The 19,445-nt window shown below is 40.7% G+C and overlaps 1 protein-coding gene across 1 annotated transcript in view; it reads left to right on the top strand.

The window, feature by feature from the left end:
• The first annotated feature begins 3,869 nt into the window (after window positions 1-3,869).
• The window catches only part of rab2a (RAB2A, member RAS oncogene family), a 30,130-nt gene continuing 14,554 nt past the window's right edge, over window positions 3,870-19,445 (top strand). The window contains exons 1-6 of the mRNA XM_039815633.1: window positions 3,870-4,097; window positions 12,627-12,698; window positions 14,151-14,218; window positions 16,512-16,594; window positions 18,798-18,890; window positions 19,246-19,357. Coding sequence (XP_039671567.1) covers window positions 4,052-4,097; window positions 12,627-12,698; window positions 14,151-14,218; window positions 16,512-16,594; window positions 18,798-18,890; window positions 19,246-19,357 — 474 coding nt within the window. The 5' untranslated portion in view covers window positions 3,870-4,051. The remainder of the gene's footprint in view (window positions 4,098-12,626; window positions 12,699-14,150; window positions 14,219-16,511; window positions 16,595-18,797; window positions 18,891-19,245; window positions 19,358-19,445) is intronic.

The following is a 19,445-nucleotide window of genomic DNA, read 5'->3' as shown; positions in this document are numbered from 1 at the left end:
TGTGTGTGTGTGTGTGTGTGTGTGTTGGAAGGCTGGCAGGAAGGTCATGCTGGTGTTTCTGTTGGAGGCCACGGACAGACCCACCCTTGGGTGAAGGAAACATCAGTGGTTGGGAAAACAGGCAGAACTCAGCAGGGCGGAGAGAGTGAAAGGCCAAACTGTTCTCCAACCTTGATGACTTCAAGATGGACAGAGAAACTCTGACACACTGGATACTGAAACTATTAAACACGCGCACATTCACTTTTGGTACTGGTCCTCATGGATCTCAGTGGTCCGACAGTAATGCTTTTCAAATGGGACTGTATGTGGGCACCACTGGCATACTTTAGAGTTTTTGAATTTCCACTAGGTTGAATTAAAAAAAATGACTATAGGCAAGACATATTTTGTTATTTGGGATATTTGTACAAAGCATGTGCAAAAAGTCAGGTGGGATAAATAGTTCATGTTCCCTATTGTTCTTCCTTGCTTCATTTCTTTCTTTCTTAATCCCTATCCTCCAGGCTGCTGATGTTAATTGCCCTACATTCCTTATCAGGAAATTGTCCTCCGAGCCATCTAAATGCAGCCGGGCTCCCTGTTTCCACACTGTGGAACTGAAAGCAGAGCATGGACTCTAGTTATAGGGACGGGTGGGCCTGTGCAGCCTAGTTTGTGCCACCAAGTGTCACCAAGGCCATTTTAAAGAGGAATGAATTAATAAAATGTACGAATGCAGTAAAATAATAACTTTATTTATCGTCAAATAGCCTACAATTGTTCACAGCCTAAGGTGCAGTAGTGAAATTCGATATCTGCGTAAAACCCATCGTAAGAGTGTGTAGAAATCAAAACCTAGACGTAGTTAAACAAGCAGCCATGGAGCAGCTAACATTAGCTAAGCTTCAGTGAATGCAGACAGCTCTCCTGAAGCCGTGCGGTTACACACGTAGACTGTTACAGTCTATGGTTACACATCCTCTATCTTAAAACAAATAGGTGAGTTCTGAATGCAGGCATACAGAGGTGAAGTCCCTCCCCTTCCGGTGGACCTCATGTGCACCTTTTATCCCGTTTGAATTGAGCCATGAATTACACATGTAATATTTGTCAATTTAAGGTAGGTTTGTCGTAGTGCCACTTATCGCTCAGTGAACTACATATCTCGTCTCGCACAACAAACGTCACCTTGCTTGCTGCTCGGCTCGTTCTTTAGCTAGCTAGCTTAGCTTAAATTCTTAGGTTTTCAACCCTCATTCCCTCTTTTTTTAAGTGAAATTTAAGTCACTTCTTAAATCACTTTATTTGATAAATAATTTAAAAAAGCGTGATATAGTGTGATTGTGTATCCTCTTATAACTGTATATTTTTACAATATAATTTAGTTTTCATCCCTCATTTACTTATTTTTCTACATTTACTTATTATTTATTTACTAGCTGATTAGGAATCAGAAAGGCGTGTTGTGTATTTTGGTTTATATAGGTTCCTTATGTGTTTGTATATTTTATGTGATGTGTTTTTTGCTCTTGGACTTTGTACGGTGTATTGTATGTAACGTGTCTGGCTTTTATTGTAATTTATTGTAATTGATAATTGAATTGATGAATAAAATGTATTTAAATTTTGACTTGGTATGCACTCTTTAGGACTGTATGGTCGGACCTGTAGGAGTGGAGTGAGTGGGAGGGAGGGAGGGAGAGTGGGATGGGCTGATCTGGTACCTACTTGATATATCGTTGTACAATATCCCTTCACACGGGTTATTATGTAAAAAATCCAATAAAGATATTGTTGAAAAAAAAAGTATTTAAAAAGAAAAAGAAAAAAAGAAGCTAGCTTAGCTATGTCCCACAACACGTGTAACGTTATCTTAACCTGATGTGTTTTATCCAGCGTCTTTTTATCAGCGCGGGATTTGAAAAAATGAGCAACACCTGCTCGTGTGAGTAACCTTATGTCCCAGTATAAAACACACTGGCACTTTGAACTGTGTAGTCTTTTTAGTGACATATTTTCACAGTCTTATACTTTGAGACTTTCTTGACTTGCAAAACAATCTTTGTGTAATTCATGGATCATTTCAAACAGGGTCTCTTGCATACATATTTTTTTTTCTGAAATAGGTCCCATGGTGGTCAGCTGTGCCCCACACAGTAATAGCCAGTGCCATGGTGTTTGCCTATTCACTGTGTTTTAATATGTCAATGTCTATTTTCTGACCTGTACAAAATAAAATTTGAGGTGAATTTACTATGTTGGACTAGAAAGCATACTACAGTGTTATTGCGAAACATGTTTTGCCTGCTGTTGTTGTTGTTTATCTCTAGTAGTGAGTGCTGAAGAGAGATGCAGCCAAGGGCCTAGCTTGATTACATATATGTCTACACCAGAAATACTCTGCCCAGTCCTGTGTACAGTGCACGCATTTAAAGAAGTGTTTATTCATCTAATTCAGTCAATTGTGATCCAGTTTTTTTTATTTTTAGAGGTATGAAGGGATCCTTTGCAAAATGAGTGGATACAAATGATGTTTCAGTTTCACAGGTATTAACTACCCTTTAACCCATGAAAACACACAGATCATATCAGGCAGGAAACGAGCCTATAGAGTGTAGCCTACATGTGTTCATTATTCTGATATGACTGTTCATGATGCAAGCTGGTTTTTGATGATGAGTTGTGTTTAGGGATATTATCTGCCGTATTGTTTGCGAAGGGAAATTTAAGCCTGAAAAAGTCTGATTCTTTTATACATTAAACTAATTATGTAATTTGATTATGGTTAAGTGAGTTGGTCTTACCAAATACATCCTGACACAAGCCTCACATTTTAGACAATAAGATAGAGAAGGAGTTGACACTAACCGCCCAAAAAGGTTGGGAAACAGTTATTTTTTATGTAATGTTTTTATTTGATTTTACTCCATAAAATGGTGAAAAAGATCAAATAAAAATCGACTGACATGTATCCAAAGTCCAAAGTTAGTATTTTTTTTTCCACCCTTCACTACTGTACATATTTTTTTTTCTGAAATAGGCCCCATGTTGGTCCACCGGAAGGGGAGAGACTTTGCCTCTCTAAAGCCCAGCTGTGCCCCACACAGTAATAGCTGGTGCCATGGTGTTTGCCTAATCCACTATGTTGTAATATGTCAATGTCTATTTTCAGCAGATTATACAGATTTAAATTATGCACTGCACAGCACTTTGCTTCTCCCTGCAGGAAACGATGAGCCACTACAGTTCACCTGCAGAAACGTTTTGCTGCTTTTTTTTAGACTGTTCAAACTGTTGCCACAAATGACTCCGTTTAGTGTGGTTATATCCTTGTTGTTTTTCCTTTGAGCTACCTAGGTTGCAATAACTTAACGCTGTAAACTGCTGCAATCTTAGGTTGGTAGTGACATACAATAATGACATGACCATACTGGCTTCATGTAAGCAAACAGTCAACAACTGGTTTCTCAACGGGCAGTAACAGGCAAACCAAACCAGTTCACTTAAACTGTATTTGCATAAGTCAACCTAGTCTAAAAGCCAAATACCAGCCGGTGACACACAAAAAAAAATCATGAAAATAGCATGACTTTTGCAATTTCAAGTATTGACTGAATTTGAGTTCTGGGCTGCAATGAGCAATGTAGCCACTAGGGGCAACCAAAGTGATTTTTAGTTTCTAAATAATTGTAGGACAATATTTGTTTTATGACAATGTTTGTGTTTCTCTTATAATAAAAGAGTTGCCTTTTTAAAGGGGGGCTTAGCCGTTTGGTTTACGTGTGAAAAGTGCCACACCAAACTATTTCTATTTATTTATTTCAATAAAGAGCGGAGTGACAAAATACATTGTACATTTTCCGAGGAGACCCTGAAGACATCATACTGTAGCGTGGCGAGGGCGTACCGTGTGACGTAGAGCTGAGGCTCTGGCTGTTTATTGTTCCTTCCCCAACACCGACAGAGAAAAACAGGCTAACAAGCTGTCAGCTACCTTTTTCACACGGTTCACTGTTGGTTTAACGAAGGTGTAACGGTCGAGACAGCTGACTGCACAAAACCAGGGGCCATGGCGTATGCGTACCTCTTCAAATACATCATCATCGGAGACACGGGTAAGGTGCAGCAAGTGCCAGCTAGACTGCCAGTTAGCATTCAGCTAGCTCATAGCTAGTGGTGTATTTCCGCAGTGTTGGATAGTCCAATGACGTGGTAAAAGCAGAGACGCAAGGGTTGGGATGACAGCTCCAATTCTACAGTGTTACCATATTTGGATAATATTTTAAACACCCGTTCAGTGTCAGAGAATTGTACACAGGCACCCTAACACAAGATATTCCTATCCTACTAATTAGCGTAGCAGTTGTTGACAGAGTCGGGCCTATTGTCCGCTTGCGTCGAGGGTGGGGGTGTTAGCCACAGCTTGCTAGCCCAGCTAACTGCCTAGCTAGCATTAGCTGTTCCACTAAATAATTAGCAAACAGCTGTCACGACAGCACATTAACGGCTCATTGGATAGTGTTACATTGACCAGATAATCATAATAACCATATATTTTTGTTGTGACTGCATCATCAAATAACAAAGTTTACATTAGCTTAGCTTCTTGTCACAGAAGGCCAAAACGCCAAGCTAAAGCCTCTAATATTCCCTAAAATGGCGTAGAGCAGTTTTTATTTCTGACCATGTTAACGTTAGCTTGCTTTACTGATGAGCGGGCCTGCTCAGTTAGCTTGCTGTATGACAGCAGGTGCATTTGTAATACTGCTGTATTATAATGATGTAGCACCAGTGTTAAAAAAAAAAGCAGACAGGCTTAACAGCAGTCTACTCAAGTAGAGTGAGAAATGTACAGTAATATTATTCAGTACATGAAGCCAAACCAAAGACTTGGGCCAAGACCCAACCAGGTTTTTCAGTGAAGAAAGGAACAATTAAATTGTTATGGAATTGTTATAGTGTTAGTATAGACGTCCAAACCAAGTACATCATTATAGTGGAAGCTATTGATTCATAATGCACATATGTGTTAATTAATTTGAGGTGAATTTACTATGTTGGACTAGAAAGCATACTACAGTGTTATTGCGAAACATGTTTTGCCTGCTGCTGTTGTTGTTGTTTATCTCTAGTAGTGAGTGCTGAAGAGAGATGCAGCCAAGGGCCTAGCTTGATTACATATATGTCTACACCAGAAATACTCTGCCCAGTCCCGTGTACATCACACGCATCTAAAGAAGTGTTTATTCATCTAATTTAACTACCCTTTAACCCATGAAAACACACCTATCATATCAGGCAGGAAACGAGCCTATAGAGTGTAGCCTACATGTGTTCATTATTCTGATATGACTGTTCATGATGCAAGCTGGTTTTTGATGATGAGTTGTGTTTAGGGATATTATCTGCCGTATTGTTTGCGAAGGGAAATTTAAGCCTGAAAAAGCAGTCAGTCAGGTTCTTTTATACATTAAACTAATTATGTAATTTGATTATGGCTAAGTGAGTTGGTTATTCCAAATACATCCTGACACAAGCCTCACATTTTAGACAATAAGATAGAGAAGGAGACTTGATGTGGAAGTTTTTTTTTCTATAGGTTAAAGCAAAGTTGACACTAACCCCCCCTCCCCCCAAAAAAAAGGTTGGTAAAAAAGTTATTTTTTATGTAATATTTTTATTTTATTTTACTCTATAAAATAGTGAAACAAATAAAAAATTTTGCTTAGCATCTTTAAAGCTGTACCAACCTATTATTGAGAATACTTACTTTAGATGCAAATTCGAATAGATCATTTTTGATCAGCGGTTAACCAATGCTAATAGTACGTATAGTTTACAATTTATTTACTTTGAAGGAATTATTTCAGCATTGGCCTGCCATATATTTTAAAATTAAAATAATAGCTTCTTACCTTTTAGAGGTGTGGCTGCAGACATGTTATAAGGTTTTACAATTTGACTTGCATAATCACATTTATTTTAATCAATTTTGTCTATTTTTTATTTTTAATTTTTGCCAGCATTTTGCATCTCTATAATATAACATGTCTGCTCTTTATCTCTTTTGGATTCCTTATCTCGAGATTCACTGGTTATTTCTTAGTACAGCTAGGCGTTATCTTTCTTCATTATCTGAGGCTAGCCGTGGTTTGCAGTAGTTTGAAATGTTTCAGTTGGGTGTGTCTGTTTGGACTCTAGTAACTGCCATGTTGATGCACCAAAACAAACCGTTGATCCCCAGTTTACAAGACCAGCAGCTTCATCCACAAAAACCTCTGGACTCCATGCTGGTCCAGATGCTCAATCACAGGAATTCATTGTTTTCATATTTCTGCTTTTGGAGGAGGACTTGGGCATCCCTCCAGCTCACAGTCCAACCCTTACATTCACCATACCAAGTGTTGTGATTTTTAATAGTTAATGGTCAAACAGCAGTAAATAGTTGTGAATGCAGAGGAAGATTCCATGATCTGACTCATCTAATTGGCTCAGATATGTGATAAGCGTTGCCTCTGCACACAGAGAATTAAGAAGATCCAGCGCCAGTCAGTGGTAACGTGTATTTCGACTTGTATTTGTATCTAGCATTTTTTTATTCTAAGCATTAATTGCAAACACTTTTTTTTCCAGTTGCATTACCTTAACTATTTATTGTATTGCTTTACCTTAGAAGTATACCTCAGGTATTTTACTAGATCCTTCCACTGAAAAGGTAAATCTGTGTGACATCATCTGGAAAGTTCTAATCCAAAAATATCCTTTCACATCTGATCATCAACATGTGTTCTGATCATTGTAAACCCATATACATGTTCCTGTCATTGAGCCTTTCTGAAATGTGAAATTTGTTAATAAGCAGTACTGACTGGGACATCCTGGTAAGCTAATGGGTTAACATGCTTGCCATATGATTGCAAGTCCTCATTTTGAGTCCGGCTGGTGAGCTTTGTTGCATGTCATTCACCCTCTCTCTCCCCTCTTTTTTTCCTGTCAGCTCTCTACTGTATGCTGTCTCATAAAAAAGCCAAAAAGTCCCCAAATAATACTTAAAGAAATTCAAACATTCAAGGGTGCCGCTTTGCAGTGACTTAGGCAGTAGCTGGGATTTATAGAAGTAAGTCAGTATTGATTGAACTCTCGATTTCTTGATCCTGGTCAATAAAGATGAAGATGTCGATTCTGTTTTTTAGGTTGGATTTTCTTTCTTTCTGCCAGTGGCCGCCAGCCAGCCTGTCCACAGATCTGGTTGGGAGAAAGACAGGCCGACTCTGAAAGAAAATTATAGTCTCTTAAACCTTCAATAGACTGTTCTATGAAACACTGCCTCTAGATCTGATCATTTTCCGAGACTACCACTTTTTATTTAAAGAGATTTGACCCTGTTATCAGAATTTTGATGTGGATTGTGGATCACTGGTAACTAACAGGAGCACAGACATTACTCTGATGGAACTAGAGTTTTTGGGGAATTTTTTTAAAACTACAACTGGAACAAAATAAAAGCTAAACCAAAACTACACATGTCCATATATAAATTTGATTAGAAATATCACTACACAAATGTCTTGTCAGCCCAACTTGGCAAGACATCTTCAGGTCATGATGGTATAAAGTCATCCTTTCAGTGTATTTAATTCATTATAGCATTTCTCCTTGTCATATTGAGAGTCTAGCTTTATTATCTAGTGTGTTAATCAGCTCTCTGAGTAGTGTATGTGGTTAGATAAGCGTACTACACTAGTAATAAGCAACAGGAAGCTCAGTAGCTGTCATATGACCTGACTCAGACTTAGACAGATCGACTCTGCTTACAGCCTCATAGCCAAGGTGGTATTCTGTATTATAAATTAGTGTTTTGGGGATCAAAATTGTGTTACTCTGTATTGGAACAAGGCCAGTGGTTTCAGAATGAAAGAGGGGGGGAACAAATGCAACAAAAGTCCCCTGCCGTACTTGAACTGGGAACATTGTGATTACATGGCCAGCGTTTAAGAACTCTTGACCACAGGAAGCCCCATATTAATGTATTTTTAAATTGGACGTTCAGGTACCACAACTCCTTAGTCTTTAAAGGTGCTGAAGGTAGGATTGTGAAGATCCAGGCTTTAGCCAAAAAATGTGAACATACACAACTTCTCAGTCCCTCCCCCATTTCTGCTAAAGCCCAAAACAGTCTCCTAAGCCCCTCCCCCCACAAGGGAGAATGAATGTGTGTGCATGAGCAGTGATTGACACGCAGTTAGTTATGTAATACAACATCAAAATATATCGATATAAACGGAATTGTCTTTCCCATATCTTGTTTGAAAATATATCGATATAATTTAAAAAGTCAATATGCTACCCAACACTAGGTCACCTGTATTTTGGCAGCACTTAAATCCCACACACAAGCACTGTAGTTACTCACATAAAACGGAAGGGGGAAAAAAAGACTTAAAGCGTAAAAAATATGCTTCGGCCGTGGTTACACGTGTGTAGCATATCTGTGCCGTCAGACATGCATGAGATGAAAGACTGAAAAACAGGAACCTGATGAGCCTTTAGTCTTAATAAGTATAGCTACTTATATCGTTATGGCTAAAATGAAATTGTGATTGATCTAATTGAACTTAATCTACCATCTTTCATAAAATGTAGCACAACATAAAAGAGATGTTAATTTTTCATTGGCCTACATGTTCTCCCCTAATAACCATAATTACAACAACATGTTCAATGGATGCCCGATGGATACTCCTGTATTTTACCTGGTTGAGCTAAAGGACTTGTTGCTGTGCCCACAGCTACAGCCAGCTTTCTAGAACAGACAAATCCAAGCTCCAGTTAAAACGGTCACATTGACCAAGTATCATTGTATGAAGAACAAAGCTCTGGTGATGTACATTTGGATTGTCAAATGTTTCCAGATCCATCTCCTCTTCATGTTTGTGCTGTTCAGTACAGAATATTGTTCTGCTCTTAAAACAACCCAGAACAATTTCACAGCCAATACAAACAGGATAAAGGATTACACGAGCATCCGTCTATTATTTACGTGTAAAAGATATGATTCATCTCTAAAAAGCATATAGCCTGGCTGACACCAGACCCTTCTCAGTTGTAACCGAGAGTGGGTCTGGGCAAGGTTCATTCACAGCTCATTTCCAAAGGGACGCCGCTCAAATGCCTCTGGGCGCAATTGGATAGTCCTTCAACCAGTCGGACCAAAGATCCGGGTGACGTAGCAGCGGCCGCGGCATCAACGGGTCGCTGCGCTTCGGTGGCCGCCATGTTGACTGTAAACAAAAAGCTGCTCGCCGTCGCTGCGCTATCGTCATCGTGTTAAACCCGCCTCAGCGGTTGTGATTGGTGCCTCGATTTGGAAAAATTGGAAATGGGCTTGAATGGGCTCTAGGCCAGACGGACTTGGAGAGCAAATCTCAAATTTGCCGGAAGTTCATCAGGGTTTTCCCAGGCTAAAAAGCTTAATTTGGTGTGGTGCATTTTACTGTTGGTGCCAGTAACAAAGTATTGTAACACGTTGCTGTTTCACACAAAAACATTTTGTCTAGGCGTTCAGTAGAGACCTTCCCTTCAGACATTGCCTAAGGATGAACACTAGAGTTCAACAGGTCTCAATGGAGCTGCTGCGCCAAACTAGTTTTGTGTTTCTAATGCTTCTAAGCGTTGTTTTTTTTTTAGCATGTGTCAAAGAAGTAACCGCTCACGGTTTTTGTATCTAAACCAAACTTTTTTAAAGGGCTAAAGATGTGCCGTTGAGGAACATCTTGCTCATGGCTAATTTTAAAGTCTAGTCAAGGCTTTCTTATAGTTAGCATGTAGATTTGTAGTCTTGCACTTACAGTAGAGTGAAAGGAAAGCAGAATGTTGGCCGGTGTTTATGTCATGAGTGTCTTCTATTGAGTCAGACCGGTGTTTGCGTAGCCAGAGCCGAGAAATTAAATTACCTGTCAATCATCCATCAAGTAAACCTGTCTCTAACCAGCCAGCCACTCAGTCACCTGGTTTGCTTTTTGTTTTCTGATTGCCCAGCGGGTGTTTACACATTTTGAATGACCTATGCAGGATATGAGCTTCTGGTATGGGGAGGCGTTATTACCTCAACTAGAAGCTGTAGGAAAGACCCTGCACTATAACGTATTTCATGATTCTCCACTGATTATGACTGATTGTAGCCGCCCTGGGCAGTTTGCTCATGCTCTGTACCACAGGATGTCATGCTTTTATCCCCTTAGCTAGAAATAGGAAATTGTGCTATGCTAGAATGGTCTGTTAATTTGTATTGTCTAATTTAGCAGATTTAGCTTAATGTTTTCTCTGTGATAGCCATTAAGCCTTGGTAGTAAACGCATATTGTAAGAAGGTGTCTGTTGACTGCACCAACAAGTGTGATGGAGTTGATGATGACCTGTTAGTTACACCTCCTATATAGCTGCCCTCCTTGCGATCCCTCCATCTCTTATCATTATCATCACATGATGATGCCTGCCTAGCAACGCCGCTGCCTGGCAATGGTAACCATTAGAAACCATGAAGGAGGAAGACCACGTCCCTCTCTGTCCCCGCCTTGAATGTCTGTCAGCTTCTGTTTCTGGCCATCTCATTAGCATCCTTCTCCTCTCTTCTCGCCCCACCCCCTCCTCCCATCCATTACTTGTTGACACATGTGCTCCCTAAACTCAAACCTCTGACTGCTCATCTTAGCTTAAACCCACGGCTGTAAAAAGAGCGTTAAATGGCAATCTTCACCATCTATTGGACACTTTTGTCTTTTCTTAGAAGCTGCACATTTAAAGGTCCCATGGCATGAAAATTTCACTTTGAGGTTTTTTAACATTAATATGCGTTCCCCCAGCCTGCCTATGGTCCCCCAGTGGCTAGAAATGGTGATAGGTGTAAACCGAGCCCTGGGTATCCTGCTCTGCCTTTGAGAAAATGAAAGCTCAGATGGGCCGATCTGGAATCTGGTTACCTCCCCTTGCTCTGCTTTGCCCGCCCAGAGAATTTGGCTCACCCATGAGAGAGAGAGAGAGACATCATGGCTTTCAAACGGGAAAAGTGGCAGTTGGTCAAGGCCACACCCCCACCTTGCCCCCCTCTCCTCCTCAATAGCTACAGACATAGAAATGGCACATCCTTGGCTATATTGACAGTCAAAACAGCCCGTGCTCACGCGGACCTCTGTACCCAACTGACACACACATTTCCTTGGCTTAGAATTACGACAGGAACCGCTAAAAATAACATTACCTCGCCGTCCCCTCCACCCCACTGAACACGCTAAACACATTGCAAACTCACGGTCCTCTCTTCCCAATTTACAGCCTCCCCTCTCTTGGCTTAAAATAACTCACCGTTGTCGACTACAGCCGCTGAATAGGCTACATGTTAGCCGTGGCCCGCTTGCCTTGTCCTCCGGTAACGTTAGCAGGGTTAGCATGGCGGCGTTAGCCAGGACCAGTCGGGATCACTTTACAGGCTGTGTCTCAATTTGTTTTTGCCAGTACCTATTCAGGTACTCTAGCTATATAATTCCATGTGAGTACACAAATGTTGAAATGACATAAAATGCCCGTCCCTAGTGGCTGTGATAAATTAGCCTGAAGCTAATGCTTAGCTACCTGTTCAGGAGGAAATTAGCCAACTCTGCATCCTTTTGGGCTTTAAGCTGTCTCCATCTTTCAAATAAATCTCTAATATTTACCAGGTGTTTGTAACGTCTCTGGTCACGCATGTTAGAAACATGCCGTTATTTTTTTTTAGGTCGGGTAGATTCTGTCTCCGTTGATCCTGTTCGTTTGTTTGCTACTTTCATGGCTCTACTAACGTTACAGCTGTAGCACGCTGGGTTTACGTTTTTACAGGTATATCTGGCAGTGATGACAACAACACACAGGCCAAAACACAGACAGACATTCTGTCACGGAACAGAATTTTCAAAAGGAGAAAATACTGGCATTAGCATTGTTGTCAGAAAAGATAGTATTTCAACTTTATATCTTAATATCTGATGTATTGGGGTCATTTTGGGATTCATTACAGTAAATACATTACATATTGGACCTTTTAAAGAAATGGAATGTGAAACCTCATGACATGACTGTAATTTTAGTCCATCTGAGTGTGTGTGGCTCTGTAGCCGTCTGCAACATTCAGAACTATTGGTCATATGTGCAGCAGTGTTAATAATAATCAATAATAAGCAGATTCACCACCAGTGCCCACAGTGGCATCACACTTACAAAGCCAGCCAGCTGGTTGGTTAGCTCACTAAATAGTGAGAAACCGTGTAAGCTCCTAGTTGGGGTTGTTTGAACTCGATGATGACTCCCAATAATCCCATGTTTTAATTTGAATGAATTGAAAGTCCTGATTATTGTTTTACATATGTAACTGCCTGCAGAGTGTTGTCACCTACAAACTCTGTCTCTGTGCTATGTGGGAGTTAAGAGCTTGGAAAAGTAATAGATTTCATATTGATGTTGGCCTGTGTGGTATTTTATTCTCAGCACATGTGACATCTTTGAAAATGAATCTGGGCTGTGTTCATGCTTGTACAGTATGTGTGACTCCATAAGCTCTGTTCCAGTCTTGCAGCTCTAAGACCCTCTGTAATGTGGTGTGTGTTTGTTTTTCAGGTGTGGGGAAGTCATGTCTATTACTACAGTTCACAGACAAGAGGTTTCAGCCAGTTCACGATCTCACTATCGGTAAGGCGCCTGTCCCACACATTCAGCACTAAATTAACATCATCAGTAGAAATAAATTCCTGAAATGTATGAAATATCACCATTCTTTATTAATTGTACACATTGTTAGAAACCAACGCAAAGTCAGTACAGCTGGTGCCAACAGGCTAAACATGTGGAGCGGATTTAAAAGCTTTAGGTTACTGACATCATTACCCTTTTATCACAGTAAAACACAATGTTGTTTCAGATAAGCAAAGTTGAGCTCACCCTAACATTCACACAGATCAAATTCCATTTAACTCAGCACACCGCTCCTGGAAAATAGAGGAATCACTGCATGTTAAGAATAAGGAGACCAGTCTCGTTCTTAATCTTACTTTAGCTACAGGGGATAATTTAAGATCGGGAATTCTGGAATTTGTGCTTAATTTAATCATAAAAATCGTACCTCTTAATGGCGAACTTATTGGGGGGGTGGGGATACAATACAAAAAGGCTTATGGCATGTTTTGGTTAGAAGTATGCCCTTTTTAATTGAATTATAACCATGCACATTCAACAGTGCACTCTTCCATCACATGTACAGATTATTTGCCAGCATCCCATTACATAGGAATTCAGTAAAAAGACAACCCTCACATGTGCCACCCACACTACTGCCAACACGACTGCAACCAAAGGTTATATGTTGTCAACTATCGTGAGATTTCAACATAGCAATAAAAAGCTTTCTTTTAACTGCTTTAATCATTCCAACTGCTGTATATTTCAATAATATTGCTACAGATAGATAAAAAGTGTATGTTAGGACATCCTGTTTTGTTCAGTGGTCACGCACTATACACAACAGCATCTCAACAGATTATTTCAAATTATAGTCTTTTTCTTATTGCAGCTATATATAAGTTTTGGTGTATGTGGCGGGCAATAAGTAACAATTGCCGTACAGAAATGCCAAAGACATGTTTGAGGTAATTTAGGGGGGTCTCAGTCCACTTCCAAGTAGACTGGTGCTGTTCGTTTGTGGTGTGAAAGTGAAGCTGACCAAGTAAAGTAGATATGTGATTTTACCGTCGGTGTATGTGATGTTTAGTCTACATTTGGAAACCGTGGAAACACATCAGGGTGTCGCCACGCGAGTGTGCGAACATTCCCTGATACATCAGAACACGAAAAGGATGTTTTCCCAATAAAATGTGAGTGAAATGTTGTGACCAGACAGTAACTAGCATCACTTTATTATACGTTACAAAATACCCCCTCTTTGTCCTGTTTCTGTCTTTCACTCTTTATGATATAAGGTTCCAGTCTCCACTAATAATGCTCATAATCTGTTGTTTTTATGTGAGCTCTTTATGACACCTAAGATAATAAATAAACTTAAAAGGCCCATGAATAAGCAGCAGGGCTTTTTATTAAGTCAGCACCTAATTGTAACTAATTGACATTCTTCTGTTTGTGTGTGTCCAGGTGTGGAGTTCGGAGCAAGGATGATCACTATAGATGGCAAACAGATCAAACTGCAGATCTGGGATACGGTAATATATCTTCTTAAAGGAGTCTTTCCTTATTGGGGCAGCATATCCATGGCTCTGTAGAAAGACCTAAACAAATCTTAAATGAATGAGTTAAATGCAAGGCTGTAAATGTGTGGATCTCTGCAGGCATTACACTTTAAGTTTAACCTGTTATTCTGTAATGACACATTATTATTCTTAAATAATAATTCATTTTGATGTAACTATGAATCAAAAAGTCTTCAGAAAGATCATTTTGATGAATGGGAGTTAATTTCAATATAAATATTTGAGCTTGAAATAAAATTCATGTATCATTACGTGCACTGATAAAGAAAAGATCTGGAATGAATGACCGCATTAGATTCATGAAAAACAATATACTTGGAGTGGCCTGGTCTATGACGAGAAGGCTAACTTATACAGTACATGTTGTAATTGGTTTGGCAACATCTCTCATGTGGTCTCCCTTTTTTTAGGACTTAAAGCGGAGTTTCAGCTTTAGACAAATCTCTCAAAACGAATGAAAACCAAAAAACATGCACGTTTTCCAGTTGAACAGAGAAATAAATAAATAATGAATCAAGTTTATAATAAGATTCAGGCTGAACTCAGCACGTCATACACTTTCTGTAAATCAGGGTCCTAAAAACCCTTATAGGTGCATAACCACCAACAACTGGACTGGTGTGGTACGGCAGACCGTGGTGCCGACCCATAAACACACTGAGTTGCCCAAGACTGCTAGTGCGGGTGTTGGGACAGACCCCGAAAAAGGATGCGTGATTCAGACAATTGGGTCAGTGTTCTATGGTTTCCTGTCCATGCAGTGAACCAGTTGCCCAGCAGGTGGAGTTAGAGCTCCATGGAAAACCACTGCTCCCAGCGTGAGAGGAGAAGCACCACAGCAGTGATGTCAGTCCTGCTTTTCAAAACTCAGCGACTACTGCGGCTTTTCTATCCTACCAGCTACTTAATTATCTTTTCCTGGTCGTCCAGGTGTTATATAGTCCCTGATTAGACGATCAAAATGAAAACCGGCGGGGCTCACTGATGCTCACAAGACTTGTTCAATACACCACCAAGGCCAAGTGGCTGGAGCAAGTCGGATCTTTGTGCAGGCTGCACATGCCATATGAATAAGGGTGTGTGCATGTATGTCTGTTTGTGCACACCATTATGTAGGCCAGATGGCAGCCAGACACAGCGTTCCCTCTCTTTCACCCTTATTTATCATTTATTCGCTAATGGCATTACTGACTGGTTGACCGCTCCCTGAATGACTGACTGTTCTAGTGGCCGTCTAACTAGCTGTTTGGTTCACTGACTGGTCCTCTGGCTGACTGGTCGAGCCCTCTGAACGGGTGTCTAACTACCTGGCTCAGTGACTGGATGACTAGATGTCTCACCGCTCCATTGACCAACAGACTGGGTTCCTGGGTGACAACTAGCAGCTTGGTCTTCTGACTTGCTTAATGAGTCACCGACTGATTGTGTTTCTGACCGGCTGTCTGGTTTTTCAGATGAGGTCAGAGCAGCGCTGGGCTGCAGCTGCTAGGATAGAGTGGTGTTTTGTTTTCTGGCCTGGACGAAACACAGACAACATTGTTACTGTACATGGGACGGAGACAGACGGTGAATAGACATGGCAGGGGGTGGGGGGTGGTAAGAGCGCTAGATGGTGAAAGGAGTGATGCAAAGAAGGAGGCCCAGGGATTTATAGAGAAAGAATGAAAAGATGAGTGATGCAAGGAAGAGACAGTAGAGGTGAGACAATGAGGGGTGGTAATGGAAGGGGAAGTGAACGAACAAGGTAATCTGGTGGGTTAAACGGCCTGTTTATATGACATACAGTAAATTCTACAGGTTTAGTCCATATGACACTGCAGCTGCACCGATGGGACCGTCCATGTTGTTCATAAAAAAGGAAACTGGGAGGTTATGCACACGAGCAGAGAAAAAGAAAGGGATTGTGACAGATAAATGGAGAAAGAAAGAGAGAACTCCATTGTATCCAATTACAGGCTCTGCTCTGTTCTCTCCCCATCTCACTGAAAACCCGGAGCCAGACTGTGCTGGAGAATCAGGGCTGGTACAGAACATGTATGGGACTGGGCTTGATAAACGGGACTGGTAGATAACAGGACTGGTGTGAGGATGACCTATAGGACCGAAAGATGAGGCCTGTGAAGCCAGCATCAGACTCCTGCTGTCTGGGGCTGTTAGAAAACCAAAGCATCAGCAGTCGTCTGTGGTCATTTCAATTATTCAGATTTCAATTTCTGTTTATTAATATATGTATGTGTTTCTGCAGGCTGGTCAGGAGTCGTTCCGGTCCATCACCAGGTCTTACTACAGAGGAGCAGCAGGAGCTCTGCTAGTCTATGACATCACAAGGTAACAAAATCAATCAGACAGACCCCTACACACTTTGTAGCCAAGCTGCGTTCAGGAACATTGGGAAGTTGGATGCTACTGTACAATGAGAAACAATGATACAACTGTGCCCTGACTTTGACATCAACCTGTCCTAATACAAGCATCCTTTCCTCACCATGCAAAGTTGCCTCTTTCAAGATGAGAGCAAATTGTGATATGACAAATATTGTAGGTTAGCTTGATATTTTTGAGTTTTTGGTACACCTATAGCTGCACCAAAACAAAATGCATTGCAGAAGGTCACAGATGCAATTCCAGATATTATAAACTAAATGCTAACACCAAAATGCTAACTATAACAATGCTAACATGTCTGATGTTGAGCTGGTATAATGTTTACCATGTTCGGCATCATAGTTTAGTGTGTTAGCATGCTAACATTTGCTAATTACCACTAAACTCAAAGGACAGCTGAGGTTGATGGGAATCAGCAGTTTTGCAGGTATTTGGTTGTAAAGTATTGGACAAAAATTGACCTGATGGTGGAGCTATGGATTTGTGAACCCAATTTAATGGTGGTCAATTCAATCACGGTGGTGCTAGAGGACAAGTCAAAGGATCACCAGCGTCGTGAGGATTTATCGTCTGTGAACCATGGATGTCTGAATCAAACTCTGTGCAAATCCATTGAGGACATTTTGAGATATTTCACAGAATAAGTGAAAATTGTGAGCTGCTGATGGCACAAGAGGAAATGTCACCCAATCTGATTCAAATCTAACTTGAATGCTTCTTGGATGCATTTACACTGAGATCTTTTTAGATCGGATCTGAAGTGTAAATTGGTTATTAGCTGCCTCTCTTTTCAAACCCCACTAGCAGCTGGTCAGTCTTTCCATCAATTCAACACTATGGTCCAGAACAATATATATAATATTATATATAACTACTGGCCAGATTGACATGGATTTGTTATTGATCTTCATAGTCTCCAGAGGTTGATTCTTAATGATTGTCATGACCCTGTGACCTTTTTTCCTGCACTACCATCAGGTCAAAATCCCCCCTCCAACAGCTTTCTCTATGTCAAAGAAAGATTGGCCTGATGTCGATAGATTTTCTGTGGATATTCATGTTCCTCACAAGTAGAATCCTGGGGTTCTTGGCTCTAACCTAATCAGTTGACTTTCTGCTATGGAGTTAATTTTAATATTGTTTAAAACTGTGTGGGGCACCGTGGACCTTTAGAGGGGGCAGTATGTCTTGTTTGAGGACAGTAAACTAGAACAAAGGGCCAGTGCAAAGTCTTTCTGTTCAGATCTACCTAGGATTCAGAGCATTCAAATAAAAATAGCTCGTAAGTGAGTGAATCTGAATTCTCATGATAGGTGGAGTGAGATGAGGTGTTTTTTGTAAGTTTAAAGGTCCTGTGACATGCTGCTTTTTGGATGATTTTATATAGGCCTTAGTGGTCCCCTAATACTGTATCTGAAGTCTCTTTTATATAGGCCTTAGTGGTCCCCTAATACTGTATCTGAAGTCTGTTTTATATAGACCTTAGTGGTCCCCTAATACTGTATCTGAAGTCTCTTTCCCGAAATTCAGCCTTGGTGCAGACTTATAGCCACTAGAGCCAGTCCCACAATGAGCTTTCCTTAGGATGTGCCATTTCTGTGTCTGTAGCTTTAAATGCTATTTAGGAGGAGAGAGGCGGGGCAAGGTGGAGGGTGGGGGTGTGGCCTTGACCAACTGTCATGCTTCGCTCGTTTGCAAGCCATGATGTCTCTCTCTTTCTCATGGGCGGGCCAAATTCTCTGGGCGGGCAAAGCAGAGAAAGGGGAGGTAACCTTTCCCTTCATGATGTCATAAAGGGAAGATTCCAGATCCGTCCATCTGAGCTTTCATTTTCTCAAAGGCAGAGCAGGATACCCAGGGCTCGGTTTACACCTATCGCCATTTCTAGCCACTGGGGGACCATAGGCAGGCTGGGGGAACGCATATTAATGTTAAAAACCTCATAAAGTGAACATTTCATACCATGGGACCTTTTTAAATCATTGTAAACATTGCAAGAGGAAGCATCATTCACCATACAAGGGAAAGTCACATCTGATATCAATGTGTATTCTGTAAAGCTCTTCAATGATAGGGTTCTGATGTTTGTCTTTTTGTTTCATCAATGTGAAAGTAGATTGAAACTAGATTCTGTTTGTTTTAACAGAAGGGACACCTTTAATCACTTGACGACCTGGTTAGAGGACGCTCGCCAACATTCCAACTCCAATATGGTCATCATGCTCATTGGCAACAAGAGGTAAGATGCATGACATAGTGATGGTTACATCCTGTCCTACATTAGACGGGACCATCAACAATGCGTGGATGGTCCTAACTTAACACTGTAGCTTGTGTTCAAAGTTAAATAAATCCAACTGTTCTACACTAATGCAAGTTAAATACATAATTTAGGCATTTTTAAATGAGAAACTCACATCTGGTTATTCACAATACCTCTGGCTCATTCTGTGCCTGCACAACCTAGCGTTGTCTAAGATAAAGATATGTCAAAAGTCTGCTGGTGATAGAAATGCACCTCTTTCTACTCTTAGCTGACCATTGAAAACACATGATGTCATTGTATTAACGCGTGTGTTTGTGTGTGTTTTTAGTGACCTGGAGTCGAGGAGAGAGGTGAAGAAAGAGGAAGGTGAAGCATTTGCCAGAGAACATGGCCTCATATTCATGGAGACTTCAGCCAAGACTGCCTCTAATGTAGAGGAGGTAATAATACTTGCACACACGTGCACATAGATATACCCATGCACACATACACTACAGGCTACATTTTGAAAGTGACAAGTTTTTTGGC

This window comes from Perca fluviatilis, chromosome 11, assembly GCF_010015445.1.
Source record: "Perca fluviatilis chromosome 11, GENO_Pfluv_1.0, whole genome shotgun sequence".
In the NCBI taxonomy this organism is placed as follows: Eukaryota; Metazoa; Chordata; class Actinopteri; order Perciformes; family Percidae; genus Perca; species Perca fluviatilis.
This window is presented reverse-complemented; position numbering and strand designations above follow the sequence as displayed.